General features: G+C 43.1%; 1 protein-coding gene across 3 annotated transcripts in view; it reads left to right on the top strand.

Annotated features, from left to right (window-relative positions):
- Nucleotides 1–24,101, top strand: part of fbxo9 (F-box protein 9) — a 124,644-nt gene that overhangs the window by 87,562 nt on the left and 12,981 nt on the right. For all 3 annotated transcript variants that reach the window (XM_067983997.1, XM_067983996.1, XM_067983998.1), the window contains exons 7-10: nucleotides 2,782–2,896; nucleotides 3,604–3,722; nucleotides 12,549–12,639; nucleotides 19,990–20,085. In XM_067983997.1, coding sequence (XP_067840098.1) covers nucleotides 2,782–2,896; nucleotides 3,604–3,722; nucleotides 12,549–12,639; nucleotides 19,990–20,085 — 421 coding nt within the window. The remainder of the gene's footprint in view (nucleotides 1–2,781; nucleotides 2,897–3,603; nucleotides 3,723–12,548; nucleotides 12,640–19,989; nucleotides 20,086–24,101) is intronic.

The following is a 24,101-nucleotide window of genomic DNA, read 5'->3' as shown; positions in this document are numbered from 1 at the left end:
GTGCAGTGGATGTTGTCTACATGGATTTTAGTAAGGCATTTGACAAGGTCCCACGTGGCAGACTGGTCAAAAAGATAAAAGCCCATGGGATACAGGGAAATGTGGCAAATTGGATCCAAAATTGGCTCAGTAACAGGAAATAAAGGGTAAAAGTCAACGGATGTCTTTGTGAATGGAAATCTGTTTCCAGTGGTGTGCCACAGGGCTCAGTGTTGGGTCCCTTGCTGTTTGTGGTATATATTAATGATTTGGACTTGAATGTCGGGGGCATGATTAGCAAATTTGCAGATGTCACAAAAATTGGCCGTGTAGTTGGTAGTGAAGAGGATAGCTGTAGACTCCAAGAAGATATCAATGGGTTGGTGGAGTGGGCGGAAAAGTGGCAAATGGAGTTTAACCCGGAGAAATGTGAGGTAATGCACTTAGGGAGGGCAAACAGTAAAAGGGAATACGCAGTAAACGGGAATATATTGAGAGGGGTAGAGGAAGTGAGAGACCTTGGAGTGCATTTGCACAGGTCCCTGAAGGTGGCAGTACAGGTAGATAAGGTTGTAAAGTAGGCATACGGAATGCCCTCTGTTATTAGCCGAGGTATAGAATACAAAAGCAGGGATGTAATGATGGAACTGTATAAAACGCTGGTAAGGCCACAGCTGGAGTATTGTGCGCAGTTCTGGTCACCACATTACAGGAAGGACATAATTGCTCTGGAGAGAGTGCAGAGAAGATTTACAAGAATGTTGCCAGGGCTTGAAAATTGCAGCTACGAGGAGAGATTGGGTAGGCTGGGGTTATTTTCCTTGGAGCAGAGGAGGCTGAGGGGAGACTTGATTGAGGTGTACAAAATTATGAGGGGCCCAGATAGAGTAGACAGGAAGTACCTGTTTCCCCTAGCGGAGAGTTCAAGAACGAGAGGACGTAGATTTAAGCTGATTGGCGGAAGGATTAGAGGGGACATGAGGAAAAAACTATTTTACCGAGAGGGTGGTGGGTGTATGGAATTCGCTGCCCAAATTGGTGGTAGAGGCAGGGACCCTCAGCTCTTGTTAAAAAGTGCCTGGACTTGCACCTAAAGTGCTGTAAGCTGCAGAGCTACGGACCAGGTGCTGGAAGGTGGGATTAGAATGGGCACCTGGCTGTTCTTTGAGCCAGTGCGGACACGATGGGATGAATGGCCCCTTTTGTGCTGTATCTTTTCTATGGTTGTAGGTGGCTGCAGAGAAAGTGGATGCATTGGTTATGATCTTCCAAAATTCTCGAGATTCTAGAATGGCCCGAACAGATTGGAAGGTAGCAAATGTAACCCCGCTATTCAAGAAAGGAGGGAGAGAGAAAACACGGAACTACTGACCATTTAGCCTGCCATCAGTCGTCAGGAAAATGCTGGAATCCATTGTTAAGGAAGTGGTAACAGGGCACTTAGAAAATCACAATATGATTAGGCAGTGTCAACATGGTTTTATGTAACTAGCGGGGTAGATAAAGGGGAACCAGTGGATGTCGTATATTTGGATTTTCAAAAGGCCACATAAAGGTTATTGCATAAGGTAAGGGCTCATGGGTTTGGGGATAATATATTAACATGGATAGAAGATTGGTTAATGGATAGAAAACAGAGATTAGGGATAAACGGGTCATTCTCAGTTTGGCAGGCTGTAACTAGTGGGGTGCTGCAAGGATTGTTTCTTGGGCCTCAGCTATTTACAATCTGTATTAATGACTTCGATGAAGGGACCAAGTGTAATGTATCCAAATTTGCTGACGATACAAAGCTAGGTGAGAAAGTAAGCTGTGAGGGGGAGACAAAGAGTCTGCAAAGGGATATAAACATGTTAAATGAGTGGGCAAGAAGGTGGCAGATGGAATATAATCTGAGGAAATGTGAGGTTATTCACTTTGGTAGGAAGAATAGAAAAACTGATTATTTTTTAAATGATGAGGAACTATTAAATGTTGGTGTTGAGAGAGATTTGAGTGCCCTCGTACAAGAAACACAAAAAGTTAGCATGCAGGTACAGCAAGCAATTAGGAAGGCAAATGGCATGTTGGCCTTTATTGCAAGGGGGTTGGAGTACAAGAGAAAGGAAGTCTTTTTACAATTGTACAGGGCTTTGGTGAGACCACACCTGGAGTACTGTGTACAGTTTTGGTCTCCTTACCTAAGGAGGGATATACTTGCGTTAGAGGGGATGCAACAAAGGTTCACTCGATTGATTCCTGGGATGAGAGGGTTGTGCTTTGAAGAGAGGTTGAGTAGAATGGACCTATCTGGAATTTAGAAGAATGAGAGGTGATCTCATTGAAACATACAAGATTCTGAAGGGGTTTGACAGGGTAGATACTGAGAGGTTATTTCACCTGGCTGGAGAATCGAGAACTAGGGGGCAGAGTCTCAGGATAAGGGGTCGGCCATTTAAGACTGAGATGAGGAATTTCTTCACTCAAGATTGTGAATCTTTGGAATTCTGTACCCCAGAGGGCTGTTGAGTCATTGAGTACATTCAAGGCTGAGATAGATAGATTTTTGGACTCTAGAGAATTCAAGGGATACGGGGATCGGGCAGGAAAATGGAGTTGTGGTCGAAGATCAGCCATGATTTTATTGAATGTCGGATTAGGCTCGAGGGGCCGTATGGCCTACTCCTGCTCCTATTTCTTATCTTAAAGATGCAGTCTTGGTCCGGTTTTTGAGATGAAACAGCTATAACATAAACAGAAAATAGTGACTACATTGGGTTTGTTTCCTTTTCCTTTTTAATACATTGGCTTATCGTTTTGCAGAACTCCCTTTTGAAGTCCTCGTGTATATATTTCGATGGGTTGTGTCAAGTGATTTGGACTTACGATCCTTGGAACAATTGTCCATGGTCTGTCGAGCATTTTACATTTGTGCAAGGTACGATTTATGAATGAATATCATGTACAAGGGTTCATTCTTTCTTGATTTAGTTAGAAAAATTATAAGAAGATATGAAGTTCTGCTTGTGAGATTCTTAAAAGAAAATTAAGTAGTCTTCGTGTGTACGTGTACCATGTGATGTGGCAACCATACGATTACAAAGGTTTTTCGGTTAAATTCCTGATCTGTGCTGTGTTAGTTGATCTCACCCAGGTTGTACTGGGGCCACTGCATTTAACCTCAGTGACCATGGGCTGAGTTCCCTTTCATCATCCTTATCCACATGTTCAGAGCAGGTAGTTTTAGAGTACCTGGAAGAAGTATGAGGTACTGCTCTTGAGGCTTGGTTGGAGCAGCGTAGGAGGCCAAAGACAGAGAGGTATAATGGGAGGGGGAATTGAATTGGAGATCTAAACAGATGTCAGAACCATGCTTACAGACATTTCAGATGCCTGATAAAATGTCACACAATCTGCTTTTGGCCTGCCCAAGGTAACCTCACCATAAACTGTGTATTCACCAAATTAGATTGGCGGAAGTACAAGTAAATCACGTGGAAAATGTGTTTGGAGCCTCTGACAGTGCTAAGGGAAGAAGGAAGTGGACAGATGTTTACGGATAAAACACCTTGCAGTAGGTAATTAAAGACTGAAACATTTGGTTTTTTTCATCAGTTTCATTTTATTCATTTCTTTTTTTGTCAGAGATCCTGAAATCTGGCGCTTGGCCTGCCTGAAGGTATGGGGTAGAGCGTGCAGTAGCTTGGTCCTGTACACTTCTTGGAGGCAGATGTTTCTAGAAAGACCTCGTGTCCGATTTGATGGTGAGTTGGAAATGAACAACCTAAATTAATTTTAACTTTTTGTTTGTGTAGATTGTATAACTATACTACCTGTGGAAGAATCTTTCACTTTGGTGGTACTGATTTAGTTGGTTATTGGTGTCCAGCGACATCTCCATGAAATTTGCATAATTTAAGCTGTTTGAAATCCATTCAGTGATTTATAAAATATGGTACGTGGGATATCTTCTCAAGATTATTTGCACGACCCAAGAGATTTTGTTTACAGTTGACCAACTTTTTAATAATTTTCATCGAGTTCATCATTTTGGTTTGGTGCACGTTTGTTCGAGAATGTCACACAAATCATTAGTAGTGACATAGTCTTTGCTGAGGAGGGTGTTAAAATTAATTTTCGTGAGAGTCTATGTAGAAATATATCATTTAAAGTAATCATGAAAAGCTTTGAAATAGCACATTTCACTCCCTTTTTCTATATTCTAAATTTTATTGGCTATTCAGTTACTCTGTTTTGGATCGCATTTACAGTATCCAGTTAATGATCTCGAAAATCTGTTTCGAATATAATATGAACCTTATCAAATCATAGAATCATAGAAAATTTACTGCACAGGAGGAGGCTGTTCGACCTTTTGTGTCCGCGCCGGCCGAAAATGAGCCACCCAGCCTAATCCCACTTTCCAGCACTTGGTCCGTAGCCTTGTAGGTTATGGCACTTCAAGTACATAGCCAGATACCTTTTAAATTTGGTGAGGGTTTCTGCCTCTACCACCCTTTCAGGCAGTGAGTTCCAGACCCCCACCACGCTCCAGGTGAAAAATTTCTCCACAGCTCCCCTCTAACCTACTACACTTTAAATCTATGCCCCCTGGTTATTGACCTCTCTGTTAAGGGAAATAGGTCCTTCCTATTCACTCTATCTAGGCCCCTTATAATATTGTACACCTCAATTAAATCATCCCTCAGCCTCCTCTGTTCCAAAGAGAACAACCCCAGCCTATCCAATCTTTCCTCACAGTTAAAATTCTCCTGTCCTGGCAACATCCTTGTAAATCTCCTCTGTACCCTCTCTAGTGCAATCACGTCCTTCCTGTAATGTGACCAGAACTGTACGCAGTACTGAAGCTGTGGCCTAACTATTGTTTTGTACAGTACTAGCATAACCTCCCTGCTCTTATATTCTATGCCTTGGCTAATAAAGGAAAGTATCCTGTATGCCTCCTTACCCACCTTATCTACCTGCCCTGCTACCTTCAGGGATCTGTGGACATGCACTCCAAGGTCCCTTTGTTCCTCTCAGTATCCTCCCATTTATTTGTATTCCCTTGCCCTGTTTGCCCACCCTAAATGCATTACCTCACACATCTCCGGATTGAATTCCATTTGCTACTTTTCTGCCCACCCGACCAGTCCATTGATATCTTCCTGCAGTCTACAGCTTTCCTCCTCATCATCCACCATACGACTAATTTTTGTATCATCTGCAAACTTTTTAATCTTGCCCCCTACATTTAAGTCCAAATCATTAATATATACCACAAGAAGCAAGGAACCTAGTGCTGAGCCCTGCGGAACCCCACTGGAAACAGCCTTCCAGTCACAAAAACACCCGTCGACCATTACCCTTTGCTTCCTGCCTCTGAGCCAATTTTGGATCCAACTTGCCACTCTCCCTTGGATCCCATTGGCTTGTACTTTTTTCACCTGTCTGCCATGTGGGACGTTCAAAAGTCTTGCTAAAATCCATGTACACTACATGAAAGGCGCTACCCTCCTTGTTACCTCCTCAAAAAATTCGATCAAGTTAGTCAGACACGACCTTCCCTTAACAAATCCATGCTGACTGTCCTTGATTACTCCTTGCCTTTCTAAGTGACGGTTTATCCTGTCCCTCAGGATTGATTCCAATAATTTGCCCACCACCGAGGTTAAACTGACTGGTCTGTAATTACTCGGTCGATCCCTCTCTCCCTTTTTAAACAATGGTACAACGTTAGCAGTCCTCCAATCCTCCGGCACTACGCCTGTATCCAGTGAGGATTGGAAAATGATGGTCAGAGCCTCCGCTATTTCCTCCCTTGCTTCTTTTAACAGCCTGGGATACATTTCATCCGGCCCTGGTGATTTATCTACTTTCAAGAATGCTAATCCCCTTAATACTTCCTCTTTCACTATGTTGATTCAATCCTATATTTCATACTCCTCCTCCTTAACTACAATGTCTGCACGTCCCTCTCTTTTGTGAAGACGGTCGCAATCATACCCACATCTTCCGCCTCCACACATAGGTTACCTTTTTGGTCTCTAATAGGCCCTACACTTTTCTTAGTTACCCTCTTGCTCTTAATATATTTATAAAACATCTTTGGATTTTCCTTGATTTTACTTGCCAATATTTTTTCATGCCCTCTCTTTGCTTTCATAATTTCCTTTTTAATTTCACCCTTGCACTTTCTATACTCCCCTAGGCTTTCTCTAATATTGAGCTCTCAGTGTCTGACAAGCTTTCCTTTTTTGCCTTATCTTACCCTGTACGCTCCTTGTCATCCAAACGGCTCTAGATTTGGCAGTCCCACCCTTTTTCTTTGTGGGAACATGTTTGCTCTGAGCCCCTTGAATGCCTCCCACTGCTCTGACATTGATTTACCTTCACGTGGCTGTTTCCAGTCCATTTTTGCTAAATCACTTCTCAACTTAGTAAAATTGGCCTTTCCCCAATTGAGAACTTTTAACACTGGTTCTATCTTTGTCCTTTTCCATAACTATGCTAAATTTAACTGCGTTATGATCACTACCACCAAAATGCTCTCCCACTGATACTCCTTCCACCTGCCCAGCTTAATTCCCTAAATCTAAATCCAGAATTGCCCCCTCTCTTGTTGGGCTTGCTACGTACTGGTTTTAAAAAAAAGTTCTCCTGAATACATTTGAAGAATTTTATGCCCTCTATACCCTTCACACTGTTTGTATCCCAGTTAATATTAGGATGTATTACAAACCCCATTATGAAGTAATTTGCATTGTTTAAAGAATTCAAAGACAGTTGGGTGAGTGGGCAAGAACATGGCAGATGCAGAATAACGTGGATAAATGTGAGGTTATCCACTTTGGTTGTAAAAACAGAAAGGTAGATTATTATCTGGATGGTGATAGATTGGGAAAAGGGGAGGTGCAACGAGACCTGGGTGTCCTTGTACACCAGTCACTGAAAGCGAGCATTCAGGTGCAGCAAGCAGTTAGGAAGGCGAATGGTATGTTGGCCTTCATTGCAAGAGGATTTGAGTACAGGAGCAGGGATGTCTTACCGCAGTTGTACAGGGCCTTGGTGAGACCACATCGGGAGTATTGTGTGCAGTTTTGGTCTCCTTATCTGAGGAAGGATGCCCTTGCCATGGAGGGAGTGCAACGAAGGTTTACCAGACTGATTCCTGGGATGGCAGGTCTGACGTATGAGGAGAGATTGGGTCGACTAGGCCTATATTCACTAGAGTTTAGAAGAATGAGAGGTGATCTCATCAAAACATATAAAATTCTAACAGGACTAGACAGACTAGATACAGGGAAGATGTTCCCGATGGCTGGGGAGTCCATAACCAGGGGTCACAGTCTCAGGATACGGGGTATGCCATTTAGAACCGAGATGAGGAGAAATTTCTTCACTCAGAGGGTGGTGAACCTGTGGAATTCTCTACCACAGAAGGCAGTGAAGACCAAGTGATTGGATGTATTCAAGAAGGAGATAGATATAGGAATGCTAAAGGGATCAAGGGATATAGGGAAAAAGCGGGAACAGGGTACTGAGTTAGATGATCAGCCATGATCATTTTGAATGGCGGACCAGGGCCGAAAGGCCTACTCTTGCTCCTATTTTCTATGTTTCTATGTAATAACATAAAATATAGCAGCCTCAGTATATTTTAGAATTGTATATACTGAAAATATAGAATTTTTGCTGTTCATTCTTCACTTGTACTATGAACATCAATGCCCATCAATCACCAAATCCTGCAGCCGTAGGTTTTAGGAGCCTATTGTTTAATATAAATATATTATCTATAGATATGATTACTTTTCTCCAATCTATTTATCCAGGCTGCATGTTTTATTTATTTGGATGACACCTGCATGACTAAATATGATTTGTGTGTCACACAATACATTTGCAAATATATCAATATATAACTTATTAAAAGTCTTGCATAAAGCACACACTTTCACACAAGTCATGTAACACGGTGTAATATCTCCTGTAAATGGTGCAACAAGTGGTGTTACCCTGAATCATAGGCAGATCTGTCGTATCATACAGACTGTCTCATTTTCCCCACAACTGACTCCCAGCCATCGCTTCCACTTTCTCAGAAGCCAAGTGGAGTCCAGGCATTTCACCAGTGATAGGGAGAGAGAATCCGATAGCATCTAGTTAAATGACATTGACAAAGACCTTGGTGCAGGATCCCAACCTGTCCCTTAACCAATGTGTGGTGTAGCGAGACCAAAAGTGGGGGAAGGGAGAAAAAATAAATGCATTACCAAAAAAATTCCTGAATGTGAAGTGCAATCCCATTAACTGTTTCCAAGTTTTAATTTCAAAAATGTCAGTGTAAGGTTGTGGCATGTACAACAATGGGAAGTTCCAGGTGTGCAGTATGTCTGACATCTCTTTTCAACATATCAAAAATGGTACAGCATACCTCAATGTAAACGTTCCAGTGTTTAACAAAAGTATATCTGAAAGGATCCACAAACACAATACCTGCATCAGAAAATATAAAATGTTAATTCTGATCTGTGCTGAATTTTACTAAAAATGTAAATGTCTCTTGTTTAAAAGAGAGTCTTTATGTATCAGGTTTTTTATTTACTTCTTTAAATGTTCCAAGATGTTCTTTACCTCTTACTCCCTTCCTGCTCCTTTCCCTTGAAGGTGTTGACTCCTGGCAGTCCGATTGCACGGGTGGCAGACACTGTCCTCACCCGTGTGTGTGAACCTGGACAATGAATGTCCGTAGGGCATTTGATCATGGAGGGGCAACAAACGGCTGAGTGCACTGGATACAGCAAAGGCTGTGGGCCCCGATAACATCCTGGCTGTAGTATGAAGACATGTGCTCCAGAACAAGCCGCGCCTCTAGCCAAGCTGTTCCATTACAGCTACAACACTGGCATCTACCCGACAGAGTGGAAAATTACCCGGGTATATCCTGTCCACAAAAAGCAGGACTAATCAAATCTGACCAATTACCGCCCCATCAGTCTACTTTCAATCATCGGCAATGTGATGGAAGGTGTCATCGACTGTGCTATCAAGCGGCACTTACTCACTAATAACCTGCTCACCGATGCTCAGTTTGGGTTTCGCCAGGACCACTCAGCTCCAGACTTCATTACAGCCTTCGTCCAAACATGGACAAAAGAGCTGAATTCCAGAGGTGAGGTGAGAGTGATTGCCCTTGATACAGAGTGTGGCATCAAAGAGCCCTGGTAATATTGAATTCAGTGGGAATCAGGGGGAAAACACTCCAGTGGCTGGAGTCATGCCGAGCACAAAGGAAGATGGTAGTGGTTGTTGGAGGCCAATCATCTCAACCCCAGGACATCACTGCTGGAGTTCCTCAGGGCAGTGTCATAGGCTCAACCATGTTCAGCTGCTTCATCATTGACCACCTCTCCATCATAAGGTCAGAAATGGGGATTTTCGCTGATGATTGCAGAGTGTTCGGTTCCATTCGCAACCTCTCAGATAATGAAGCAGCAAGACCTGGACAACATCCAGGCTTGGGCTGATAAGTGGCAAGTAACATTCACACCAAACAAGTGCCAGGCAATGACCATCTCCAACAAGAGAGTGTCTGACCCACCTCCCTTTGACATTCAACGGCATTACCATTGCTGAATCCCCCACCATCAACATCCTGGGGGTCACCATTGACCACAAACTTAACTGGACCAGCCACATAAATATTGTGGCTACAAGAGCAGGTCAGAGGCTGGGTATTCTGCAGCGGGTGACTCATCAAAGCCTTTCCACCATCTACAATGCACAAGTCAAGAGTGTGATGGAATACTCTCCACTTGCCCGGATGAGTGCAGCTCCAACAACACTCGAGAAGCTCGACACCATCCACGACAAAGCAGCCTGCTTAATTGGCACCCCATTCACCACCTTAAACATTCACTCCCTCCACCACCGGCGCACTGTGGCTGCAGTGTGTACCATCCACAGGATGCACTGCAGCAACGCGCCAAGGCTTCTTTGACAGTACCCTCCCAAACCCGCGACCTCTACCACCTAGAAGGACAAAGGCAGCAGGCACATGGGAACAACACCATCTGCACGTTCCCCTCCAAATCACACGCCATCCTGATTTGGAAATATATCACCATTCCTTCATCGTCAAATCCTGGGTCAAAATCCTGGAACTACCTACCTAACAGCACTGTGGGAGTATCTTCCCCACATGGACTGCAGTGGTTCAAGAAGATGGCTCACCACCACCTTCTCATGGGCAACTAGGGATGGGCAATAAATGCTGACCTTGCCAGTGATGCCCACATCCCATGAATGAATAAAAAAAATAACCGAGCCACCCGATGTCCCTACGTGCAGTTCCAGCTGCAGTCGTTGAATAAAATTTGGGAGCTGGAACCCTGACAGATTCTCCCATCCCTAATCCAGGGTCACTGAGGCAAACTTCAGTACCCATGCCACCTCTCAACTGGGATTGGCTAATTCAGCATAGATTGAATCTGGAACCTTTCAGATATCTGTGGCTCGGCTACACACTTCCATAAACAGCTGAGCCATTGGGGTAGCTGCGGAATCCCTATTATTCACTTTGTTTAAATTGGCATGAATGCTGTCTGCAGTAGATAAGATATGAATAGATGCTGCACAAATAACTATATGGGACATGGAGAAGCACAAGTCCACTAATGGGATTATGCTGTACATCTTCAATGGTGCTGGTTTAAAGGAAGATTTTTTTTCCATTTGATTGCTGGGTTTGGATCATTGCTGATGGTATGTGGAACAGATCTTCAGTTAAAGATTGAATACTGCTAAACCTTTTATAAGTAATCTATATCACTTTGTCATAAAGTTTCTTCTATCTGTTGTGTATATAAATTGATCATCTACATTAAGCCATTGGTCAATTGTCTTCTTGCTTACTAGTTAAGTGTTTTAAAAATATTTTACAACGTTACTCCAGTTTTGTCACATACAGGAGAATAGATTGACACATTTAAGGTTGTCGGCATGGCTGTGCACACATTAGGAACAGCTTATAGTTTGGGGCTCGGGATATTATGATCAATCCCTGAGATTTGGCTGAGTTGGGAATCAAGGCTCCTGTCTCACTATAGGATAGGACTAGAGCTGTATGTGGGGTGCATGGATGAGGTTGTTAGTTTGTGGTCCTATTCTGACCTTGGGAGGTAGTCTGAGTCATGTGGGCTGACAGGAAGGGGCTCCAGACCTCGATCCATATGGAGTTCATACAATATCCGCCCTGATTAGCATACATCTCACAGATGTTTCACCCACATGTTTGGTTGTGGGCAGAGTTGTATTTTGTCATAGTGGAAGAATGCATCATCTTGCAATTAGCAGTGAGAGTTGTGCTCACCTGTGCGTTGCAGGAGGAGCTTATTCTCCAGGAGCCTGGCCCAGCAAGCGGCATGGCCCTTGGTCTGTAGAGATTGTGAATCCATTGCGGTCTTTATGGCTTCTCAGGCTGCTTCCCAGGATAGTTGAATGTAAGGGTATGAGCAGAATCTGTTTAGTAATGTTCCTTTCTGGCCATCATTCCTTCAGTAGAGATTCCCCAGAGAGGGGTGAAGTCTGTGGAGCGTTTGTAGGATGTATTATGCTCCGTATATTCTCTTGAGCTGGTCCTCATGCTGTGGGTACTGGAAGTGAGGGTCTACTTTCACGCCTCTCTCTATTCCTTCTCCATTATCTGGCACTTTAGGTCCTATTCCCAAGCTTATTTTTAAAGCTTTCTGGACCTTTCTCTGACTGGAAGGCAAACACGGTGCAAAGAACGTAAATATGTCTGCAGGCATCCGTCTGGGAGTGGAAGTATAGTTCCAGGAGGAACTTCTGTTCAGTATTTTTAAATCGTTTAATTATTTCTGAGCCAAGCCGCAGATCAACTTGTACGTGTGTGTGTGTATAGACATACGACCTTTTTCTCCCCCGCCATTAGTTTTTGCAGTGCAGGTTGCAATAGTGGTACATGATGTTCATCACCTTTTGCTATATTTTCAGTGCTTTTGTCCAATGTTTCCTCTAGAAGTTAAAGACTGCTTGCTTGCTTTTCAGGTTACCGTACCAAAACTTTTAATCCATTTTTCATTGGACTCTACGCATGTGGTTTTATTCCCGCTGCTACATTTCTTTGTCCTGTACTCAGAATTGTAATAAATTTAGCAGTTGGTACAAGTTGGCTTGTAGAGGAATTTTATGAAGAAAATTATGTACCGCTTTCGTCATATTGAACCTCTACTAATCGTGGAGGGTTAAGATCAAAATAACTATACAATTTGTAAATTGTTGTAAAGATACTCGTTCTTTGTTTTTAAAAAAAAGCAATAAAATAATGCAATCCTTACTGGGCCTTTCTTCAGCAAACATCAACAACAACATTTGGAAGCAAAAATTAGTTTTGTTAACACTCCTTAAAGCAAGCCATTTTCCTGTAGCTAATTTAAAAGTGAACTCCTAAAGAATAAATAGGTATTTAAAAAGAAAAAAAAAATAGAGTAATGGTGATAATTCAAATGTCTTGACATTTATGTACTGATACTTGATACCTGCCAACAGTGTTGATATCTTTGTAGGTGTTTATATCAACAAGACAACCTATATACGTCAAGGAGAGGAGTCTTTGGATGGTTTTTACAGGGCTTGGCATCAGGTGGAATATTACAGGTACATTACCTTTTCTCTCTTTTAAAGCAAGACAGGACCTTTGGAAGAAAATGGCATTTACATAGATAATCGAAACATTAAATGTGCGGGTGTTTTATTATCATGGACATGTTCCTTCCTAGGTTGGATTGATTGCAGTAAATCTCATAACAGTGGCTAACAGAATATATACGACAAATAATAGAATTGTGCAAATTAGATAAAGATGGGACAAGAAGTGGTGATACTTTTAAAGGAGAATTTGCCCTTTTAGGTATTCCACGTTTTTTTTAAAAAGAAACTCTTTTTGTAGGAGAAATGGTAGGAGAAATCTTCATTTTTTTAATTGTATCCCTACATCTACATGAAAACCTTACATTTGAAGTTATGAAATCAGCAAAGCTCAACTGACACTAGCCATGGGTCCAACCAGCAAGTGGCTCCATTAAATCAGCGAGGCTGACATCCTGGATGTTCATCTCGAGTTGTTGATCATTTTATGCCCGCCAAGTCCTGCTGTTTACATTGTGCATCTTCCCAACTGTAATGTTCTCCTTCAACTGATACATTAAAACAAGTATATCAGAAAAGCAATTTGGGATTTTAGAAATATATTATCTGAATTACAGAATATTAGTTAATTAAATGCTCATTTCTAAGTACCCACATCATAGATTTTTTTCAAAGTAGATGAATTTTTACTTGATTGTTCAACACAACTTTTGTTGTTCAAAACAGAGCATGGTTCAGTGAGTAAATGCATTACTTGGTATGGTACTGAATCCTACAAATCAGGAAGGATTTCAGGTTAAACTTGCATTTGTCCTGAGGTAACTGGGACAGACAGTTGTGGGGGATTCTAATTGTTCTGTGACCTTCACCTAGGAAGGAGAAAATCGACCAGGACTTCTGATCCTGGTCACTAAGCATTGACCCATGGCAGAAAGTGTGTCTTGTGTAGATAACTGGGCTAGGACAGACTCTGGTTTGGCTCTAGTGACCGTGGTTAAATAGTCTTAACAACAATAACTTGAATATATAGCGCCTTTAACGTGATAAAACATCCCAAGGCGCTTCACAGGAGCATTATCAAACAAAATTTGACACCGAGCCACATAAGGAGATGTTAGGACAGGTCAAAGAGGTAGGTTTTAAGGAGAGTCTTAAAGGAGGAGAGAGAGGTGGAGAAATTTAGGAAGGGAATTCCAGAGCTTAGGAACTAGCCAACTAAAGGCACGGCAGCCAACGGAGCGATGAAAAGCGGGGATGCGCAAGAGGCCAGAATTGGAGGAGCGCAGAGATCTCAGAGGACTGAAGGAGGTTGCAGAAATAGGGAGGAGTTGAGGCCATGGAGGGATTTAATCACAAGGATGAGAATTTTAAAATTAAGGCATTGCTGGACCGGGAGCCAGTGTAGGTCAGCGAGCAAAAGTATGATCGGTGAACGGGACTCAGTACAAATTAGGATACAAGCAACAGAGTTTTGGATGAGCTCAAGTTTACGGAGGGTGCATGGCGGAAGGCTGGCCGGGAGAACATTGGAATAGCCATGTCTAGAGGTAACAACGGCATGGATGAGGGTGTCAGCACAGATGAGTTGAGACAGGGGCGGAGACGGGCGATGTCATGGAGGTGGAAGTAGGCAGTCTTGGTGATGGAGAGGATTTGGGGTCTGAAGCTCAGCTCAGGGTCAAATAGGATGCCACGGTTGCAAACGGTCTGGTTCAGCCTCAGACGATGGCCAGGGAGAGGGATGGAGTCGGTGGCTAGGGAACGGAGTTTGTGGCGGGGACCTAAGACAATGATTTCGGTCCTCCCAATTTTTAATAACAACACTGTCTGGATTTATGCCTGAAGAACGGCTGCTTGGGCAAGGTAGCTGAAGACTGTCAGCATATGTGGAATTGTACCAGTTTTAGGTCTTTACAGAAATGTATTTTCTTGTCTCAATCGATTCACAACAATTTCTATGACCTTTTCCCCCATGATCAGAAAGCTTGAATTTAGTTGATTATGTGTCTTTCACAAAGTTTTGTGACCTAAGGATTATTTACAATAGTCTATTTGCTGGATTATGTGTAGTATCATGCTATACTATCAATCAGTTCAAGTTGGCAGTGTTGAACAGATTTTGTAGACTAAATATTACATTTATTAACAGCTGAATAGAAAGTGAAGCACTAAAGTTTGATATATGCTAACAAGACAACATACATTTAAATATATATATAGTTGTGTAATGAGTTAATTACCCTTAGCAAGTACATCTTCTGAAGAAATGCAATAGTTTTTCTGTTTTGCAAAGTGACTTCAGTAGTCTTGTCTTCTCGTGGCACTTTTGATGCTGTTGCATTACATAACATAATTTCTCCCAAGTAGAGTTTAAAAAAAAGAACTCTGCTTACTGAAATGCTAAAACTGTCAGAATACATGTAAGTAGAGCTCGACTGATTCACGTAACCATAAGGAAAATATAACATTTCTGTCTACAAAGGTTTCTAGACATTCACAGTGGGTAAACCATTGGCTCATTCTGGATACTGGAAATTCTGCTATTTATATTGATGCAACCATTAGCAATTTAAATCAGCAAGCAAGTTCTAATATAGAAACCCAGGACCTCTGCTTTAGCTCTGAAACTGGATCTATCATCTGAAAAGAAATGAGCACATGGAACATATTTGTGATTGGAACCATCACTGACTTGAGGAGAGGTGGAGGTGGTAACTTATAGTTTCTGTTACAAATATGTTTAGTGTTCTTGCCTCATGTCTTAATTAAAAATGGGGGTGGGGGGTGCATGGTGTGATAGTAGTAGTACTCATTAAGATCTGATGGCCCTTTTGTGGTTATAATTCTTGAAAAAAATATACTGAAATACTACAGTTCGGTGTCAGTTTTGGCTCAGTAGTAGCACTCTTGCCTCTGAGTCAAAAGGTTGTGGGTTCAAGTCCCACTCCAGAGACTTAAACACGTATTCTAGGCTAGCACTTCAGTGCAGTACTAAGAGAGGGCTGTACTATCAGATGTGCCGTCTTCCAGATGAGACGTTAAACCAAGGCCTCGTCTGCCCAGTCAGGTGGATGTAAATGATCCCCATGACATTATTCGAAGAAGAACAGGGGAGTTCCCCCGGTGTTCTGGCCAACATTTGTTCCTCAACAAACACCTTAAAATAAAACAGATGATCTGGATATTTATTTCATGCTGTTCGTGGTATCATTCTGTGTGCAAATTTGCTGCTGTTTTTCCTACTACGCTTCAAAAGTAATTCATTGACTGTAAAGAGCTTTGAGATGTCCTGAGGTTCTGGAAGGTGCTATATAAATGCAAGTTTGTTCTTTCTTTACATGTACGATAATGAATGTAACTTAATATATGAAAATAGTTAAAACCCCTGCTGGAGTTTCATTGAATGGCAGGATGTGGGTGAGTTCTCAATGTTACCCTACTGTCAAGAAGAGGTGAAAAGTGAAAGTTGTGTGCTTGCACGGAGAGAAAGGGGACAATTATACACCTCCTAGAGGTTAGTAATGGTATTGGAAGAAGTTTGAATTATTCAGGATATGGTGAGTTATGTGGGTGGATCAAGAGGAGTAGAAAATTTTAAATCGTTTGCAAAACAATTTACTTTTCTTTTACTAAAAGTAAATTCATGTAGCTAAAAACCCAACATTCAATATAGTTCACTAAGTTTAACCAAGAATCCTGTATGCAGTACCAAATATAGTGTACATAAATCTATGTACAATTTGTCTTTAACGGAGGTCTTGATCGTCTGTCAGTTTTCTTTGTTCTCATTGGATAAATGTGTACAGTTTTTTTTTACTTTCCAGTAAGTCATTTTCTGCTTTCTGCTTAGTTTTTTTTTTCTAATTTTGCTATGTCATCAATCGTTTTGTAAAAAATCTGAAATCCGCTTACAAAAATACCTTCCAAATCACTTTGGAGGAAAAAAAATCTCTCTTTGCATTTCAGCAAAAAATTATTTGCTCCAAAATACAGCTACATGGCAGTTCTCCATGCATTCCACTATGGATGCCTAAAAATAGGACTTAGAACATAATCACACAAAATAATTCTTTAAAAAAAATGAACAACATTGATCCCATCGTCCACAATTGCTCCAACAACTACCCTCTTCCTGTGCATGGCCTGATGCAACCTGCACGTATGCAAAGTTAGACCTCCTGGTTTCCTCTCTTGGCTGGCTGCCTTGTACCAGTAAACAACGTACAAGCAATAGCTTTTTTTGTACTTCCTGTGCAGCATATGAATGCAGAGAGCTCTAGTGGAGCGCAGCGCTGCTAACAACCCCAAGCAATTAATCCACAAGCCCCAACATCAAGTTCTTCAACTTCTCCAACACCATGCTTTAATTTGACAGCCTGGATTGATGCCTGTGGCTACCTCCAGACCTGTCTGCCAGCTCTGAGTGCTCCCACACTGGTAGGTTCCCTACTGTCAGGCCCAAGATACCTACTGTCCCGGCCTCAGCAGTGGCCTTCCTACTTTCCGAGTACAGTCTGGAAGTCCATCACTGGGCACAGGCATCCTTGTTTCACCATCTTTTCTGTCGGGTAGTAGCTTGGAGAGTTGGAGGTTGCTTCCAACTAACAGTGAGTGAGATGAAGGCAGTTCTCTTGTCTAATGTTGAGTGTGTAATCTCTGTGTGTATATGTATCTTTATAATAAAATGTTTTGTGTGTCATGTACATTGAGTCAATCATTAACTATGTTACTGAGTCGTTAAGCCAGTTTTCTTCTTCATTGGTTATGTATCTGTTATCTGTGTTTTTGGGCCATGTTTCTATCTCTGTTTAGCTCTCTAATATTGCAAAAATATATAAAAGCAGAAATACAATATGATTTTCATAATTACATTCAAAAATCAAATGGCCCACCTATCGGGTCCCTCATCAGTCACCGTGGTTCCGCAGAGTGCAGAAAATTTGATTTTAATACACACAGACTGTTCCATATTCTGTCACTGCTGACCACAAACAAGGAGATAGAGTCCAGGCGCCAGAGAAAGGGGTTTGGGGAACAGGAAGCTAGAGAGAGGAGAGCAGCAGGCTAACCAAATATAGTGTTCTGACTTCAAAGTTTAAAATTTTAAAAACTCTGAAATAAAATTATGTTTTTAAAGATGAACTACATTGGATTTAATCCTTAGTATCTCATGAGCAACTTTATTTGTCCAAGTACACACATCTGCCATGAGTCACTGAGTTTACTCTCTCTTCAGCAACCCCTTTTTCTTTTGATTTAAAAAAAGTGCATCACTGATTGATGTGATTGTATCTCTTATGTGACCATTTTTTTCTAGCTTTTAGTTGGCTATTTTTTTTAAAAAAGCTTTTGGAGCTGGTTTTTAACCATTCAAAGCTCAAGTTCGTAGAATCATACAGTACAGAAGGAGGCCATTCGGCCCATCGTGCCTGTGCTGTCTCTTTGAAAAGCTATCCAATTAGTCCCACTCCTCTGCTCTTTCCCCGTAACCCTGCAAATTGTTCCTTTTGAAGTATATATCCAATTCCCTTTTGAAAGTTATTATTGAATCTGCTTCCATTATCCTTTCAGGCAGTGCATTCCGGAAATAACAACTTGCTGTGTAAAATAAATTCTCCTCATCTCCCCCTTGGTTCTTTTGCCAATTATCTTAAATCTATGCCCTCTGGTTATTGACCCTCCAGCCAATGGAAACAGTTTCTCCCTATCCATTCTTTCATAATTTCGAACGCTTCTATTAAATCTCCCCTTGTCCTTCTCTGCTGTAAAGAGAAAACCCCAGCTTAATTCTCTCCAAATAACTGAAGTCCCTCACCCCCAGTACCATTCTAGTAAATCTCCTCCGCACCCTCTCCAAGGCCTTGACATCCTTCCTATAATGTGACACCTAGAACTGGCCCCAAACTCCAGCTGAGGCCAACCAGCTATTTATAAAGTTTTGGAATAACTTATTTGCTTTTGTACTCTATGCCTCCTTTTATAAAGCCCCAGGATCCTGTATGCTTTTTAACAGCCTTGTCAACTTGTCCTGCCACCTTCAAAGATTTCTGTATGTGAACCTCCAGGTCCCTTTGTTCCTGCACCCCCTTTAAAATTGTGTCATTTAGTTTATATTGCCTCTTTTCGTTCTCCCTTCCAAAATGCACCACTGCCATCTCCAAATTGAATAAATGGTGGGAGTCAGGGAGAAGGAAAAGAACTTGCATTTATATGGCACCAATCGTATGCTTGGGATTTCCCAAAGTGTTTCACAGCCAAAGAATTACTTTTGAAGTGTAGTCAATGTTGTTTTGTGGGTGGAAAAAAGAGGAAAGTTAAGAGAAGGAAAATAAAGGTATAAAAGATGAATGAGGTATAAAAATGGAAAATTCGAATGGCGATGACTGATGGGGATGTCTTATTCATAGGTTATGGATTTTTTGGGGGGATTCTTGGGAGGAAAGTAGGGAATCAATTTACATCATGTGAAATAGGAGAAAGATGAGAGAACGGGCAAAAGGTTAGTAAGGCAAACAGAATTGGAAGTGTTTTAACTTGCGGTTTTGCATTTAATTCGTTTTTGTTACTGTAGCGCTGTTTGTTTCATCCTTTCAATGCATGAGCTGAAAACTTATGAAACCAGCCAACTGGAGTCATTTCATTGGATCTGCCAGAGTTTGCAAGTGTTAAACATTTTAAATAATTTTTGTCTCATTTTACACTAACTGGATCCTGGTTTTCAGTTCTTGGTACCACAGGACTTTAAAACTGCAGTACCAGTTTACAACTGAAAATTACAGAAACAACAGTTTAATTGGAGGGAGGCAGGAGAAAAGAGAGAAAAATATCAAGTAAAATATTAAAATTACTTAAAATCTTCTAAGGAGAAAATTACTTGAGCACCATAGTTCTTTTGTTATTCTGTTTTGTCTAATTTTCTGTAACTCAGCAATCCTCTTATTTTCCTCTTTTCAATTTTGTGCATTCAAAGAATCTTTGAGTAGATTTTGAATTTGTGAATTTTCAGTTTGCAGTTCAGTATATACACATTCATTTTTTTAACATTTATTTATCAGATGTCTCTCTCAAAAATGTTTTTTGTCGAATCTTGCTTATTTTATGCTCAAGTTTTGATCCACATGTTAAATTTCATATAAATACTACCTTATGACATAGTTATTGTTTTGAGACCAATGCAGGAAGTTCCAACTATCATGCAAAAGAAAATTGAATTGGGTAATTCTAAGATATAGCCCAAACAGTGTTGTATGTTTTTCCATTAAAGAATGCATCTAACTTCAGTTTGCAATGTACGCATGCCTGTTGTGAGTACAGCATTTACCATTATTGATCCTTGTTTGATATTTTTCACATAACCAGATATCTGCGATTCTTCCCAGATGGTCAGGTAATAATGCTGACCACGCCAGAGGATCCTCAATCCATAGTCCCCCGTTTATACGTCAGGTCTCCAAGGTAATGATCAGGAGATACTCAGAAGTTCAGAAAGCAACCGTACCATGTATTCTAAAGGGATGCTAATATGTACAGCCTATACTGTAAGACAGCTGATCGAAGTGTTCACATTGCACTGTTAATGCTACCCATACAATGGGGGTAATGTTAACCCCAAAAATGAGCGTGTTGGGGCGGATGGGAGGTAAAAATAACAGTTTTTTGAAGTGGGACCACAACCCGGCTCCAACGCGCACGCATCGGAAACCCAGAAGTCCACCCCACTCTTTATGCCGCAGGCAGATTGTTAAAGAGGCAATGTACCTCATTGAAATAGCTCAGGTATTTCATTTTTTGTGGATTGTAAAGCTGAAACGAATTGAAGCCCACCTTCACAGGTTTCCTAAGGCTTCTGATTCTTGTCAGGTGAAAGCAGCCGAGAAGGGCTGGATCCATGGGGCGAGTGCCTTTATTGCATTGGGGGCCAGGAGGAGCAAGAGTGCTTCATCCAGGCCCAACAAGCTCACCTGACTCGATCGGACCCCCACGATTGGCCAATGTTTTTTTTATTTCCCCCTCCACCCAATGGCAACCGCCATGCCCCACCGGTAGACCGCCCTCCCGATGGTAGGCCCCCTACCTCCAACTCTTCAGCCAACTGCGATTGCAATCACCTCCCCACCTCCGATCTTCTCCACAGACCCCCCCTCCCCACGACCGATGTCGTCCAAGGCCTACGATCCCTCCCTTCCTCTCTGATTCGCGGCTCCTTTCCCTCCCAACAGGCAGCCAGCCTGTCAATCTGGCTGGCTGTTGCGCGGGGAACCCGGAACCAAAAATAATTACCTTCAGTTGAGTTGCGATCGCAGATTGCGACGAACTCACTTGCCTTCCGGGTTCCCCACGTGAACATCTACCCATCCGCTGGGTTCCTGGCTCCGAGTAAAAATCATGCCCTATGCAGGGAGTCGTGACCAAGTCCAGTACTCAGCTCAAGCAGGGTTAGAGGTTAGAAGAGAGAGCGGTGAGGAGAGGAGGATAAATGGGAGGAAGGAGAGAAACAGGAGGGAAAGGGATGGTGAGATGAGAAAAGGAGAGCAGGAGGATGTGCCAAAGGGGATGGAAAAGGAGACACTGGTTGGAGGGGCAGGGAGGCCATGAAAATTCTGTCAGCTACGGAAGGGACTTATCTGTTAAAGAACACCTTCGGTGATGGGGGGGGGTTGCTGAATCTAGAGAACTGTCAGCAGGAAAGTTGCAACACAATGCTGTGTTGAGGTGGGGGGGAAGTGCTTAACCAAGAATACATCAATGGGGGCTGAAAAATAGATTAACTGGGAGGGAGAGTCATCCTGAGATATATTCTGCAGGTTTACCAATCTGATTGTTGTTGGAGTGGACAGGAGAGGATTGCTGGGACAAAAATACATTCAGGGTGGGGATGGAGAGGCAAGCAGGCCCAAATCTCCATGAGTTGGGGTTTGTGCTACTATTGAATGATGGGTCCTTGGGTGAACACCAGGGGGCACGATTTTAAAAGGGCAGCAGGGGGGGTGAACGGACGCAGGTAACCCGAATAATAACAGCTTACCGTTCCCCACGCGATCGCAACTTAATTAGTTAACCTTGTTTCTGGGTTTGGCGTCCGAAAGCTGCGCAGTGGGCGGACTGCGCACCCGCATGACCTGCTGTCAGCTGGTGCGTCTGGATTTAAAGGGCCATTGCTCCAATGGATTTTGCTGAAGCAAAGAGACACAATGGAGCAGCACAGGGGCAAGGCAGCTCCAAGGTTCAGCGAAGCCTCACTTGAGGTGCTGCTGGCCGGGCTGTGGAGGAGGAGGGAACTATTTTACTCGGCCGACAGGAGGAAGCGCCCTGCCTCTGCCATCAAGAAGGCCTGGCTTGAGGTGGCAGAGGAGGTCACCAGCAGGAGGAACATATCCCGCACTTGGGTCCAGTGCAGGAAGCGTTTCAATGACCTAATTAGGTCAGCAAAAGTGAGTACACTCACTGATTCTCATGCATTATGTGTTTCACATCACCACCCCCACAACTCATTCTGCACTGCCAAGACTACTCCATCACATCACTCCTCACACCCACTTAAGGCTCATCCTCAACTTTCCTTCACTTCCTGAGCACTTCCTCACCTCCCCATTTGTGACCCCACCACTACCACTTACCCTAATCCTGATCCAGTATGATGTCTGTCTGATACTAACCCTCTGATGCACCTCTTTCACGGTCAGCCTCACCCAAAGCCACGCATTCATCGGCTGATCACTTCACCCTCACTCACTCACTCACACGTCTTTACTTTCTCCCCTTGTAGGAGAAGAGAGCGCAAAATGCACGCAAGAGGGCGAGGACTGGAGGAGGCCACAATAAATAGTAGTCCTCACAGAGGCTGAGGAGGAGGTCCTGGAGATCAGCCGCACCCTCGACTGCCTGTCTGTTGGGGACACCGAGACTACCACCACATAAACATCTGGTGACACAACTTTAACATTCATCACACACGACGTGAATTGATGTTAACAATGATTGGCATGTTGAATACCTCAGTATGCTCATCGCAACATGACACATCTGTGATGATGCTTAATATTGCCTTCTGATCTCTTACAAGCCCTTCAACAATCGCAGTGACGAGAGAGGGCAATTCCTCAGAGGAGCTCCCAGCCTCTGAGGGTGCACCTTCACATCTTAGTGAGCCATCCACCAGCACAGATACTCACACCTTGGTGGGACCTAGTAGTCAGTTAGTTGGGTTGGCACCTGGTGTGTCACCACACACAAGTGAGCACAAGCAGTCACTGGTGGCAGGGGCAGCTGTGGAGAGTCCGCGTCAGTGGGCGCACTCGTCTCCAGGCTCTGCTCAGCTGGACACAGATGTTGAACCCCGGGGACCATCCTTTAAAAGGAGAATGATCGAGGGACAACAACACATTTGCGAGGTACTGGAACAGGTGCTACATACACTCTCCACAATAGCGCAGAGGATGGAAGAGTCCAACTCCTGCATTCGTGGAATGGTGGCACAGGTACGTAAGGGAATCTCTGTGATAGTGTCGCCGGTAAGTGCAGAAATGTCTGAGATAGTATCGTGGGTAAGTGCAGGAATGTCTGCGATGGAGAGAAGGCTAGCCTCCATTGAACTTCAAGCACGGCTCACAAATGAGTCTATTCGGGCCCTGACAAAGGCCTCTCGGACTCGATGAACAATATTCTGCTGCCTTAAACAGGCAGACAGAAACTTTACAACTAGGCTTACAAGGCATCTCACATGTCCTCCAGCAGGGAGTTGGACTAACGTGGGCCTGGCCCAGGCGATGGATAATGGCGAAAGGGGACATGGAAGTGGGGACGCCACTCAAAGCGCTCCCATGTTTCACCCATTGCCCCCCTCTCAAGCAGTACCCGCAATGCTGCCTCCTCTCCAGGTGGCCGAGTCAGCCCCTGTACTGGTGCAGTCTTTGGAGGGCCCCTCACGGGTTCCAAAGCCCAGAGGGCATAGGCCGAAAGCATCTAAGTAGTCAGGGCATGAACATAAGCAACGTGCCACTACCTCTGCTGCAGCCACGGGGAATGCACCACGGAGAAGTAGGAAGAGAAAGGCTATGGTTTTGTGATCACGATGGGTATGCACAAGGGTGTTTGACAGAATGTCATGTTTTTCATTTATATTTGGTTTTTGATAAAGTCACATTAAATGTTATTATTCTCACCACTACTCCAACAACATCTTGCCCATTCTTGACTGCCTTAATGTGTAGTTGCAGGACTGTTCTATGCTGGGGTTGGAGGATGGTGTTGGCGCTGCTCTTTCCAGGGCTGAGGACTGGACTATTCTAACTTTGTGAACTCCTTAAGAGAAGTATTCACATATTAGTGACACCCTGGCCTCATGAGCAGCCAGGTGAGCCGCTGCTGTGCCCATGGGTTCGCCCTCCTCCTCTTCCTCCTCCTGCTGCTGCTCCTGCTCCTCAATGTTGATGGCAGATGTGGATGGTGGATGACTGCATGGGGCCTCATCA

The sequence above is a fragment of the Heptranchias perlo genome, chromosome 5 (genome assembly GCF_035084215.1).
Source record: "Heptranchias perlo isolate sHepPer1 chromosome 5, sHepPer1.hap1, whole genome shotgun sequence".
Lineage (NCBI taxonomy): Eukaryota > Metazoa > Chordata > Chondrichthyes > Hexanchiformes > Hexanchidae > Heptranchias > Heptranchias perlo.
The sequence above is the reverse complement of the archived record's forward strand: the minus strand, read 5'-3'. Positions and strand labels throughout refer to the sequence as shown.